Source organism: Tyto alba, unplaced genomic scaffold, assembly GCF_018691265.1.
Source record: "Tyto alba isolate M040663 unplaced genomic scaffold, T.alba_DEE_v4.0 Super-Scaffold_13, whole genome shotgun sequence".
Classification (NCBI taxonomy): Eukaryota; Metazoa; Chordata; class Aves; order Strigiformes; family Tytonidae; genus Tyto; species Tyto alba.
The window spans coordinates 35,479,177-35,493,413 of record NW_024881275.1 but is presented as its reverse complement, the minus strand read 5'-3'; the positions used below and the strand labels follow the sequence as shown (position 1 = coordinate 35,493,413).

Here is a 14,237-nt window from a genome sequence, read left to right as displayed (position 1 = left end):
AGAAAGAAAGAAAGAAAGAAAGAAAGAAAGAAAGAAAGAAAGAAAGAAAGAAAGAAAGAAAGAAAGAAAGAAAGAAAGAAAGAAAGAAAGAAAGAAAGAAAGAAAGAAAGAAAGAAAGAAAGAAAGAAAGAAAGAAAGAAAGAAAGAAAGAAAGAAAGAAATAGCATGAAAGGACAAAAAAGAAAGAAAAATTAGGCAGTTACTTATTAAACTGTAAACAATATATAGGTATATTGTTCTACAAATCAAAATGAATTAAGTCCTTTTAAAAAGGTTACACTCCATCATGCATCATGGGGTGCTGTTGCTTTACAAGTATCTGTTCCCCACAGCCAGTTGAGTTCTGCAGATCTGCTGAGAGTGAAGGACAGAGTGTGGCGAATGCTGCAATTATTACTGCTGGATTTTGGCGTTCTCATTGTCCTACAAGTCGTGTTGCAGTCTGAATAGTCCAGCTCATTCTTGGAATTATTTTGTTACTGCAGACAAGTATAAAATGCTAATGGAGCTGCACTGTTATTCTAGGACACTAAAACAACAATAGCACAAACCCAGAAATGACAGTAAAACAAACTCTGTTTTCCGATCTTGGAAGCCTGTCTGTTCATTTCACTTTGAGAAACCAACAAGTGAGATGGGAATGGAAGAAATGTTTTTATGCAATCATCTGGGGAAGAAAAGTGCTTGTTGTTAAATCTCTGGCATTCTAGCACTGCCTCTGCTGCACACCAGTTAAAAAGTTGAATCTTACAAACATAGAAAAAGAAATATCAAAAGAAAAAAAATTATTTTGGTTACTCAGCAGACTTTATCAATTTATTAATAGCACTCTAATCATCACTTGTAATAACGTAAGTGTATGTAAATTTATACATATACACATAGCCCATACATAATGTGCATGCATGTCTGCACATATATAAATAAAATACAACAGACATAGGCATACATGTATATGCTATGTGTGTGTATATATATATATGCCATATGCAAACACACATATATATATTATATATATGATCAGTTCATAGCACAGTCCAGAAAGACTTTTTAAATGAGCCTGATTGTCATATTTACTCAGTGTACAAGATTTAGCTGACAGTGCAAGCACGATGAATATGCACATATACTCACCCTTCATTGTGATTTGAACATATTTCTTCCTCTTCTCTGATCATTCTGCTACACTTACCCACCTTTTCATGAACGAATGCAAACTATGTATAGCTACAGTTTATAGCTTGTCTATTGTGATTATACATTTTATGCACTATCAAGAACATTAATGATATAGGTCAAGGTTATCCATACCAGTGGCTCTGTAGAACATTTGGTCCTTTAGAAGTTTAACATACTGCTATGTTATTGCACAATGCATTGTAACACTATTTATTCTCTGAAATGACTCTAATAGTCTCACTAGTAAATCAAAAAGAAGATGCCACTAAGTACATTTTCAGGGTTTTGTGGTTATTTTTGGTATACGTTCTTTCAGAGCTTGCAAAACCCACCTGTTTGCTTTCAGGCCGGAGCCTGCTTTCCAAATGAAGCAGCATCTCATATGCCTTTTTCTTCAGCTCATAAAAAGCTAAGACAGAATACAGCAGGTGGAAACCTAGCACCCCCCCTCCACTACTTGCAGCCTCTGCCCACTGCACAGTAAGGGCAGACTCTGACACATTTCTTTTCCACCTTTGTTATTCTGAAAATCAAATTCATTTAAAACATTCAGATTCTTAAGAGAATGGGTTTCACTGGATGCTCAGTCTTTATCTAGCTTTCTGTGTGAACTTCTAAGACAGTCTAGATAAAATCTTAAGGCCCATTTTGTAGGAATCTTCCTCTGGCTTTTTGTGTGTTTCCAGTTCAGTAGCGGTTAAGAAATAACATATAGTTTATTAAAGAAATACTGAGTATGGCTTTATAGTTACACTGTCATGTTTATTTGTAATGCTGCCTTTTCAATGACATTGAGAAGGGTAAAACTTGATCAGTGTCAAGTGAACTGTTTTCTTTTGAAAATGTTCAGAATCTTTATGAGCTAGCTCTAAAAGCTTCTGAAGGAAAAACCTAAAGTGCCTCCATAAATAATGTATGTGAGCAAATTATATATTAAATGTGCTATGGGAACACTTACAAAAATAAAATGCTTAATTTATTAAATAAAATATCCCCAACACAAAGATGAAGGACTATTTTGATCTGGCTCATATCAATAAGAAATAACAAAAAAAGAGAAAACTGAAAGAAAGATCACTTTTTTTTGCAGTAACGCCCCCTCACAGAGGGAGGCAAAAGTCTTGAGGAATAGGTAAGGTAGGTTTTCATTTGTAAGAATTCATATTAAAAATAATCCTAACTCTAAACTTGAAATTGTCAACTTCTGGTTCGAAAAATAACAGGTATCCCCATGCAGCTGTCATCAACACAGTGGCCATGCAAATGTTGTACACATACAATGTCAATCCCACTAAAAAGAAATTATTTCAGAAAGAGCGGATTTTGGTAATGACAGCACTAGTACCAATACAAACATGGTGCTGAGCTCAGGGTCTTTGCACTCTAATAGTAAGCCTTAACCTCAAATTTGTTTTCTTTAGAGATCTCTATCCCCTGCCATGCCTTAAACATAACCAGTGATCTCCAAGATTTAGATTATTTATGTTATATCAGCCTATTGTATCTGTAACATTGTAAAGGCATTTTAACATGGCTAATGTTCTCCATTAGCCCCATCTAATGAAACAGTTATATCGTTATGACTTCGCTATGCCCACTAGGGTGTACTACAAGATGAGTGATAGTTTCTGCACAAAGGGCATTAATAGACAAAGACCATGCACACTTTTGCTTGCATGGTTAAAAAAAAAAAAAAAGAAAAAGGATTGAGGAAGGAAGAAATATGCTGCTGGACAAGCACAGTATAAGATACACCTGTCCCAGCATCTATAGCTTGTCCTATCTTATCAAAATCCTTAGTTTCAACATATGATCCTGAAATTAATACTGTACATTAATAAGCCTAGCTTCAGCCTTTATTAGAAAAAAACTAGCTGGAGAACATTTTTATGCCAGTGGCATGACAGCATCCTACCAGAAGACAAAATAAGGGCATGTGTTTAGTTTATCGTGTTGTAATTGTGTGCAGTGCAGGCAGCATCTTTTTCCCTTTTAGTTATATCTAGCAATGAAAGGTGCTAGCAATGCACCTCTTTGAACAATCCCTTTAGTCCTGAGAAAGACTCTTCAGGGAAAGTGCTAAAGCCCCTCTTGCCTTCCATCAAATAATTTCAGTTTTTTTTGTGGTGTTGGATGCCATCTGATCCCCTAGTTCCTCCAGATAGTTTATCACGCAAGACTGTCTTCTTTCCATCTGGCTTTATCTCTGCAAGGAACATGCTTCATGTAGAGAACACCAGTCTTCTTTTTCCACCCACATGCTGAAGCAAAAAAAATTGAGGTGAATCCATAGAAACTCCCAGTGGCTGTACAGCAGAAATCACAAAGTTCGAGTCAAATATATTTTTCCCTTTTTTTCATCCACATCAAAGGCATGAATACAACAAGGCATTGTTAGTTATGGTGGGCAAACTGAAGAGTCTGCTGATATACCAGATCAGGTTTTTAAGGCCTTTGTCTATGCAGAGTTACAATAATGCAGAAGCCAAATTGATTAGAAAGACAGCAGAGAAGAAAAAAATGATAGAAACTGAAAGAGAGAGAGCGAGAGAGAAAGGAGATACGTCTCAGTAATGCCTAAAAAGTCAATACTGTGTCTACAGATGGAGAAGTGCACATTGCTTGCCCTTTGAAAGCTTCTCCGCAACTTTGTCATTAATACTGTCAAAGTTAAGAACACATTTTAATGGAGTTCAGCGGCAGTTGAACACATTCATTCCCACAGCCCATAAGAAGAAATGCTAGGAGATTTTAGCCTAAAATATCCAAGTAGACTGGAGATGCCTTGGCCAAGTTTTGGAGGAGGGAATGGATTTCTTTGATGTTGAGCCTCATGTGAGGCTCCCGTTGCCAACAGCCCAGCATCAAGTCATACACTTCCTTGGGGCATGTGCGAGGTCGCTGCAGGACTCGGCCCTGAGTGATGCACTCAATTACCTATGGGAAAACACAAGGAAAGGATCAGCACAGCTCTGCCAACTACGTGGTGGTTATCCATGGAAGAGTTAACTGCTAATTGCCAGAGAAGCCTCATTGATGGCAGTCACCAAGGGCTACATTTCTAGATAGATGCATGAGCAGTGGTATGTGATCTGGAAAAAGCACTGTAATGTAAGTTGTCAAGGAGCAGTAACTCCACTGATGTTAAATTCACCCATGTTGCCCCTTCCACTCATGAGGGAATGATATCCAGGAAGTAATCCCATTCCTCCTCTCTCTACCCATCTATCAATCTCACCTCATCTCAGAAGGAGGCTAAGTTGTCACCCTCCTCACACAGAGCATGGGTACCTCTCCTTCCCTCCCTTCCTAAATTTATGAGTACCACTGTGGCTAATCTCTGGAAAGGGGTTACTTGTGACTGCCTGGAAATCAACAGATCTTCAGATTACTGCAATCTATTGAAGAATGGTTTTGGACAACCACTCTGCAACAATGACATGCATGATATGGAACTAAAATCACCCAAAGCCTGTTCAGTAGTTAGCTAAGCTCCTTTTCATTGTCTCATGGTCTCTCCCAATACCCAGAGCAAACGCTACCCTATAAAAAGGAAAAAGATAAATTCCAACAGGTATAGTTCTGCTTGGACAACTTATATCCACCCTGGGAAGAAAGGGTGAAAAGGCAGAAAGTCAACCTGATATCAGGGCCTTTGCCTTTACTAAATAAATTGGCTGCAATCCCTTCTCCAGAGAAGCTACACCAACAGTTAACATGCCAGTCTTCCCAGTGAAGTTTGAGAATGTATTACACACCTCGTTGTTTGAGAGCTGATACCATGGCTGTTTGCCATAGGTAAAGATTTCCCATAATACAACCCCTAGGCTCCAGACATCACTTTCTGTGGTGAACTTCCTGTACATGATACTCTCTGGAGGCATCCAACGAATGGGCAGCATGGTGTGACCCCCAACCTGAGAGAAACAAATGAAAGAGACAGAAATAATTTCTGCAGACCCTCACAAGGAAGAGTATCAAGACGTTAAATAAGGAGAATCCATGGTTTCTTTTTTTCACATCTGATACCATTCACTTTGAGGAGATTTTAAGAACTAGGGATTCATGTTCCCCCAACAACAATCACTACCACGATAGGTTTCTCAACAGAATCTCCAAAGACATTGTTTCTGAAGTGCAAGTTCATCTTTAACATTTACTTGGCACTCATTACCCAAGGAACAGGAAGCTCTATAAAATTATTAATTTAGTCTACCAACCCACTTTAAATTAAGGAAGTTTTGTTCTCCATTTTAACACTCAGGAAACTAAAGAAGATTCATGAAATTAAATCTGCACTGATGATTCTCCTAAAAAATCAGCAGTTATCAACTGAAATCCATGAAGACTGCATGACAGGGTCTGACTGCATGACAGGATAGGATCAGGATCTATATGGTTTAATATCCTAATTTTGAGTGAATTAAAGCAATGTTATTTTCTATTGATAATTTCCAAAGTTAATTTAACAAATTATTTTGAACCACATTAACTACCTAGCCCTACACAGCTTTAAAAAATTTCAGTTCGTATATATTCACCTGATAATAAACAATTTATAAGACAAGGAGTCCTATCCCAAATCAACTCACATTGAATGGGATCTTTCACCGAATTAATGCCTTTCTGAAGGTCTCTTAGAACATGTTACAGCTTACCCCTCTGGCAGACAGACTGGCTGTAAGACACTGTGCATCAGTATTTTTAATCATCTTTGACTGAGAAGTCACTCAATGTGGAGAGTTTGAAGTAACACACAAACTCTCTGAGATGCATACAAAGCTTCAGTGTCCCACTTTATCATAATCAAAACTGACATGGCAACCAAACAGCTGCTTTAACCCCCATCTTGAGAGGTATTTCATTAGAAAGTCAGAAAAGTTAGTCCCTTAGAAACATGCAGCCACATACACCTGAACAAAAGGACAAGTGACACTAAAACATGGTTAGTGATGAGAAGTTTTTGATCTCATCAAATACTAAAAATGGCTCTTAGATCTGCTCATCATATAGCCTCTGCTACTGGTTCTTTTCAGCAGTTTCTTTCACTCATTCCTTAAAAATTAATGAAAGCTATAAACAATAAAATGTGTGTCTCTATTTTTTCTTATTTGTCACATCTTATATCAAGAGATTTTGAAAAAGCAATTAATAAAATCACATTCTCCAAATCTCCTTTTCCCATGGTTCCTTGCTACAGAACCACAGTGTATTTGTGATAGGACTGTATGCTGACTTTAGAGTGCCATTCAGTAAATTGAATGACATACTTCTAGAGTGATGATGGTAAATTGCCACCAAATGGTGGCTCTGCAATGAACTGATCTGTAATATCACAGACCTAGCTGTCTCTCTTTGCAGTCACAGCAAGACTGACTCATCAGTGTTGACACCAAGAGTTCAATTTACAGATAAGCACATGCCACAGGGCTTTTGGTGTTCTTTGCACATCAACTTGCCTAGATCTGTGTCCATTTCTGTCCCTGAAGGCAGAAGACTTCACTGGGCAGAGTATTTGTCCAGTACTGAAAAGTCCTGAGGTCTCTCCATCTCTATTGCTGCCAATATCAATCATTTCAGGCAAAGTTACTGCCAACACCTCAGCATCTTCACAAATATAATATTTAATCCCTTGCAAAGTATCAATAGAAGTATTATAATGGGTCCTCTTCTTGCCAGATGGCATTGAAATGAAGACAGAATATCTGTGCAACACTGAGCATCACCTGTGGCAGGCTGAGCATCTACCTGTGATCCGAAAGCACCTCCAGTTTCAACTCAGATTTCAGTGCAGCCACATCAAAAGCACAGGTCAGGACCTGGCCAAAGGCACTTTTTCTAAATGCACATTTCCTTCACAATTAATGATCAGTCGTTACTGAGTCAACACTCACTCAGCTCAGAAAAGCATTAAGGGCTGTGTTAGGTATACGCTTAAAATGAAGCACATGCTTCAGAACTTTATTGAATTGAAGCCTGGGACTTGACACCATTGTTTGCAGGATGCCTGAAACAAATTGCCAGTCACTTGTGAGCTTCCTTCCATCTTTATTGGACTGTTGAGTCCAAGCATCCACAGTTGTGCCATAATAGCAGTGAAGAGAGGTGAAGTGCCTTTTTGCTGTTGTCGCCAAACTCTCAGCAAGGCTAAGGAGTGTTTTCCAAGAAGGACCAAGGAAGGAAAACATGACTACACTGACCAAACTTTAAAGGTGCTGAGTGCTTCAAAGGGATGCCTTCTGAGTATGCTTTAATAAGAAACACAAGTATTGCTTGATAATTTTAAAATGGTTGTGTGATAAGCAGACTCCTGTCGTAAGTAAATAACACCTTTATATTCAGTCTAGGTAAGGTTATGACAGGTTTAAAAGAATTCCAGTTTTAACTTAATATGCTGTCACTTTAAAATCTATACTGTAGCTGTAAAAATGCTGAAAACAATGACCATTTTATGGATAGAAATTAGGGTAAATTTTCTTGATGCTTACCTGAAAGCAGCTGCATTACAATGTTTCACTTTTATTTAGAATTGCATTTCTACAGGTCGTTTCTAGGACTTACATACTTGCTTCCAAATGTCAGTTTATGAAAGCAAGAACTCTCCAGCCCAGCTGTAGCCATATAATACATTCACTATTGCTTTTACTAGCAATATTGGGCTAGAATCTAAACCAGAAAGCCTGGTGAATTAGCTTCTGCGATGTGCAAACTATCCACAGGGAGGAGACTGCAATGCCGGATCAATGAACTATGATGTTCTCCAAAGAAATACTTGCAAGGGGAAACCACCACACTGTGGCACGTGTGAAATGTTGCACTTTCAACAATACAGTGTCATTACACTTGTCACCACTTTCAGCACTCATCTTTTAAAAGAATATAGAACTTTGAAAGGTGCCAGATAAGATGACCTTGACCATTATTTTCATCTATTTGCAAACATCAAGCTTCAAGGATTGCTGTAGAGGCACCATGTCTTAGCCTTGAAGCAGGGCATCTAATTCTAGAGTTTGTTAAAGCTTGTTCACTTTCTGGCTTCCTATGTTCCATATCCAGCTCCACAAGCACTAGGAAATGGTGAAGCTTGTCTAATGCAGAAATTTTGGTTTTAAGAAGGAAACCAGGCCTGGTACATAATTCTGTGAAAGCTGATTTTTGTTGCTCATGGGTCTGCACACATCCATCCATCCATCCATCCATCCATCCATCCATCCATCCATCCATCCATCCATCCATCCATCCATCCATCCATCCATCCATCCATCCATCCATCCATCCAATGTAAACCCAACTTTCTTGCACATTACTACCGCTACAGAGAAGAGCCCTCAGCTGACTTACCAAGCTAAAGGCAGGCAATCACAGCAATTTCACTCTGCCAATTAAAAATGCATCTGTTGATACTCTGCCCTGGTCAATGTTTCAGCTTCTACTGCCCAACTGCCATGGAAACCCAAAGCCCTGTTGCCGGATGTTTGTGAGCAAATGGGCACACTCTCTTACAAAGAACAAGCAAATGAAGCCTGGTGCTTCTGCAGGGAACAGGAGGCTGTGGGTGGAGCCGGGGGAAGGCAACCTACAGAGGTAACGGAAGAAACAGGCTGTATGTGGGGCTGCACAGATAAGACGCAAGCCACAGGCTGAGAAAGGCACATGAAATAAATTTGCTAAGATTACCACTCAATCAATTCACACCAGGTTTATGCCTTACTCATTTGTACCATGAAGAGGGAGGGCTGAATGGGCTGGCCACACTTTTGCAATGCATGCCAGCTGCAACCCAGTCTTGCCCTAGTAGCACTGGGGGCTGTAGTCCTGAGGGTATGACAGGGCTTTGGGGCTCCAGAGCCATGCTGTAGGGTGCTGCAGGGCCTGACCAAAGGACAGGACAGGGACTAGCCAGAGCAGGGAGTAATCTCTTCCTGCTAAATGCTGGTGGCCGTATTTGGAGAGGGTCCAGCACTCCTGGAGAGCACGTCAAATCCAACCCCCAGCTTTTGCAGGCATTGTATTACATAACCCTTTCTCCACTTTTTTTTTTTTTTTTTTTTTCAGTTTCTGGCTTTAAGTAGTTGATTACTCTGAATTCATGCAGTAAAAAGCACAGCAACTGATTGCATAGCCTTGGAAAACAGACTTCCTCATTTACTTTCAGCATTCCCAGGTTCCCACGATTCCCACAGAGTGCCACTGCAGTAATGTGTGTCACAGCGCTTTGTATATTCTCTAAAGACTAGTGATGCTTTTTCTGCCAACAGGATAAAAGTAATCTTTTTTACTTGGTGAGCCCAATGAACCTGAATGACTAACCCATGCGTTCCAGCCCTGATCCTGCCCAGTGACCTGTCTGGCTTGACTGCTTCACCTCTCCACAGCCCTGCTGATTTCAGACCTTTTGCAATTTAGGGTGGTATTCTTGAAAGCAGCAACACAGTTCAGCATATGCTTAAATTAACTGTCATGTGACACATATATACTCAGTCTCTTTAATGCAACTGGATCTTAGTTCGTCAAACTGGAACCAAGTTATAGCTTTCGATTCATTTCTTCACTCCCTGCTAAAAAAGCATCGTGTATACTTGCAGGATTACAGCATTTCAGGGTAGTATTCTCTATTTATGTTTTGGTCTTCAGTCTTGTTTCCCCATCTCAGGATGATATAACTGCAAAGAAATGTTCTCTGCAAAAATTATCATGTCTTATTGCTAAAACTGAAAAACTCTCCTCTCTTCATGAACATCTGCTCTTTCCTCCTCATAAAATGCTGGTGAATGTTTCTCGCGGCACAAGAAAAAAATCAATAGTTATTTTCATTTCTTCTGTGCTCTGGCCTTGCAGATGAAGTCAATGTCTCCTCTAAAAATATCATCAGTCCTGCCATGTCCACTCGCAGAAAAGCAATATATTATTTTCACAGTCATAACAAGACATACCACTCCAGCACATGAGGTTACTGAATTATGAAATAAGGCAGATTATTAGCCAATAGCTAAAGATGTGTCTTTTAATTTTCACTTTTAACCCTGCTTCAGTTCATTTCTATTCGAAAGGGGCTTATGTCTAAAGTTCTTAATTAATGCTACCAGTGGTCTTGTCAGAAAACTGAAACAATGTCTAGAATAACATTTATTACACTGTAAATTTTCTCTTCAGTTGTGCAACATCAGTTCAATATTGCGTATCAACTTTGTGTCGCTGGAGATAAAACTCTTCTCATTAGTCTGTATGAAATCATAAGCAGTATGGAGAATATAAAGAATGACCAATTACTCAGAGTTTCACAAAACGCAAGAACCTGAAGAAAACAAATGAAATTTGTAAATGGCAGGTTTATAACAAACAAAAAGAGGCACCACGTCACATAACATACAGTTGCTTGTGGAACTCATTGCCACAAGATACTGCCAACCCCCAAGGCTTACCTGGGATCAAAAAGAGATTAAACACACTCACAGAAGATAAAATCTGACAAGGGCTATCAAACACGAAGGTAACATCTCTGGCTCAGAAAGTGCCCAAGCTGCAGAGTGCTGTAGGCTAAGAGAGTACATGAGGGAAATATTAATATATGTTTAACCTGTTTTTATACTATTCCGCAGGCACTGGTTACTTGCAGTGACAGGATCCTGGGCCATTAGAGAAACTGTTCCTATGATCCTATGTAGATGGACCACACATCGCAACATGTAGTTCTTATCAAACTTCCCAGCTATGCTTATGGAGGGCTAGAAATAATTCCACCAAAAGGGTGGAATGAAGGAGAGCTCCACATTTAATTCCACATGGAATTAATATGTGTGATTGACCTAATGTATCTTACAATTTGGCATCTTCAAAAGGCCTTTTCTAATGCTAAGTCGAAAGGATATCAAAATTGTATGTATTATTGTGTTTTGTAGAACACAATATTGTATTGGGTTAGCCAAATATACAGGATAATTAATAAGCTGTAGTACTTACTACATTACAGAGCACTTACTCTTCCAAGAAATGAAGTGCCCTGGAAGTAAGATCAGATGAGTGCTATGAAGAAGGTGACAGGATTCACATCTCTAAAAGAAATGTTCCCTATTGGAGGCACAGAAGGAAAGCCAGCTGAGTAGAAATCTACAGCACTGAAAAGTCAGTGTATTACAGCTCTTTGGTGTCCCAGGATGAAGTGTGTATAAATGAAAAAGAGAAGTCTATTCCTTTAAAACTTAAGTTATTTTTCTTTAAAATGAGTAAAAATTCTAGTATTAAACAATAAATGATAATCTAAATGCTAATCTAAATGATACAAAAGGGAGGTATACTGTGATAAATTGAAAGAAAAGACAACCTGAACAATTTCAGTTAATTCAGTGGACATTTAGATTCACTTCTGAAGATAGGAGTTCAGGACCTTGGTGAAAAAGCAGAGATGGGATTCCTGTAAGGCAGAGAAGACTTGGCACATCGAACCACATGGCCTCTACTTTCTAAAACACCTTGTATTCTTCCATTTTGCCATATCAAGCTACATCTTAGCACAGGTACTGATCACTCCAGTGGCGTGACTTCCAAATCAGAATATTGAGCTCATGTGAAGTCCTATGTTTTGCTTTACAAGAAGTCATCACTATATCACTTGTACCCTACCACTATTTCCACACCTGAGTGTCTGCTGGTTGTACCCGTGGATGAAGAGAGGTATCAGGTACCAGCAGACCAGCAGCTAGAACAAATCACGTTAAAATTCTCGCAGGCTCTGGGATGATCATCTAATGTATCCGAGTCAACAGCAAAACAATTTTGTAATGCAATATTAATGAACTACAGCTACTGCCTTTCTGATTTTCAAAGCAAACTGTTTACAATATATCAAATTCCACTTTTATATTAATCCCAAGTAGTCTGGGCTACGAGGGCCAAGGAAGTTTTAAAAATAATCTTTAATATGCATTGGAAAACTGGCCTCCACAAGTCTGTACCATGGTTGAAATCCTAACTTCTGTTTGCTTTTTTAAATAAGGGGTTTGAGGTGTAATTTTATGAGATGCTAGCTGAACTGCACAGTCAGTATCAACAAGTAGCAGTTACTCAAGGGCAAAGTCTGAAAGCCAAGCATGGTACCACGAAAGCCAGTCTGTGTTCATTAGGAAATCTCCCCTCCTGATGTCAAGTCTGAAAGCTATTTCTCAAGTATTAGAGATCACAACCTTTTCCCATATTTATTTTACTGAAAACCACATTTTTTTCAAATTTACTGTAGGTTAACATAGCATGTCTGGCTCTATCAGTCATGTCAAATTACATCACAGAAGAGGGGAGTAACAGAGCTTGGTTTGTAGCTTTACTTCTCCCTTGTGAGTCACAAAAGTGTTTCTATAATGTATACCGCATGGTAGCACCAGTTTTGGGTTGAAACATCTCAGATGTTCCAGTTCTTTGAATTTTGTTAGATAGCCTCTCCCACTTTCCCTGTGTGGTTAATTTATTACAAATAGCAAGATTAACAAACTGCCACACATATGTGAGACAACAAAATGCGTAGTCTTTAGTTTTTCAAATCCTAAGAATATGGGCAAACCTGCTGAGTTCCCACATCTTTCCCACAAGTGAAAGAGGTTGTTTTGAACCATCAGTGCAAAAGGGAAATAAGCCAACCACTTTATGTCATCTGTTTTGGACTGTTCACAGACCAGCTGTATGATGCTGGGCAAGTCATGTCAGATCAGATCTACTGACTGCCTGAAGAGAGTTCAGAGATGTACTCCTTCCAGCCAGAAGCATCAAGAAGGCAGAGCAAGCTTTTATGACTTAAAAGGAAGACCAACAATCCTACTACTTCAGAGAATTAGTAATTGCTCTTTTCTATGAAGACTTGTCTCTACTTGCCTAAAGACCAAGGGAGAAGTATGATCACAACCACAATCCTGATCTGTCTTCAGTGCCCACACTGGGAATGTCTACACTGATAGTGTCAACAGGCTAATCTAAGTCTCTGCAGATAGACAGACTCATTGGCACTGACCTGAGAGAGGCTAAATTATAGTGGTCCTCAGCCAAATGCTAATAAATAAGGCAATGGTAAGGTCCTTGTGCTCATTTTCCTTTTCTTCTGCCATCTTGATAATGTTTTCTGCTTCTCACTTTCTCTGGGCCATGATTTGTTTACATTAACTGGCAAACACAAGAGAATAGTTTCACTAAAATAGAACAGAAAAAATTCTGTGAATTCCAGTTTTTGTCTCCTCACTTGTACCATGACATCATTCTATGAGTCGAAACAGGCATTTTCTCTGAAATAAGGCATCCATCAAACAGCATGCAATATGATCATTAAAAATACCAGTAACTGCTATTACAGAAAAAAAAAATATTACTCATTGCTATGGAGCTTGCAAAATTCTAATTTGTTCTTATCAAATTCATATGTTGAATTATTCTTCAAGCCATGCTTAAAATATTGTTCTTGGACACAAGAACCATAGTGTAGCCCAAGCTGTGATGAAATGATTTTATAGCTCTTGGCTGAATTTCTACACTGGTGTAAAGAGAGAATTTTCACCAGCAGAGGGATTGGAACCACAAAGTTGGTTATTGGTTATGTATTTGGTTTTGGGTTTTTTTCTTAATTGTTTTCAGTGTCTGTTTCTACCCTCAGGACTGTCATTTTCCATTTGGGAAACATTATACTGCATTGTGTACACAATGGCTCTTGGAATTCACATGACTGCATTTGTTTAACACCAACACTGAGCTGTAAATTCTGATTGTGATGCTAAAGCATCTTTCCTTCTGCCTCTAAAATGAGGCCAGCTAATCTCCTGACATGCAAGTATTTGCAAAAGGTCAGAGTCTAGTAAAACATGCCCCCTAAAATTTCCCTGGGTGAATCCATTCCCTGATGGCATGTCACCAGGGTGAAGCTTTGGCTTTCTGACATAAAGCCGGCTGAACTTGCTCATTACTAGGTGATCCTGGGGAACAGAGGAGGATCACAGCAATCTTTGAAAGGATTTAGGACTCTGCACCAGCATTGCAGCATTTCAGGTAAGGGCTCTCTGAGGATTTTACACATACGTACTTCCACA

At 39.0% G+C, this 14,237-nt stretch overlaps 1 protein-coding gene across 2 annotated transcripts in view; it reads right to left on the bottom strand.

Moving 5' to 3' along the window:
• Nucleotides 1–797: 797 nt before the first annotated feature.
• The window catches only part of NTRK2 (neurotrophic receptor tyrosine kinase 2), a 208,235-nt gene continuing 194,795 nt past the window's right edge, over nt 798–14,237 (bottom strand). For both annotated transcript variants that reach the window (XM_032981906.2, XM_032981907.2), the window contains 2 exons: nt 4,938–5,096; nt 798–4,116 (listed from right to left, as the gene is read on the bottom strand). In XM_032981906.2, coding sequence (XP_032837797.2) covers nt 3,931–4,116; nt 4,938–5,096 — 345 coding nt within the window. In that variant the 3' untranslated portion in view covers nt 798–3,930. The remainder of the gene's footprint in view (nt 4,117–4,937; nt 5,097–14,237) is intronic.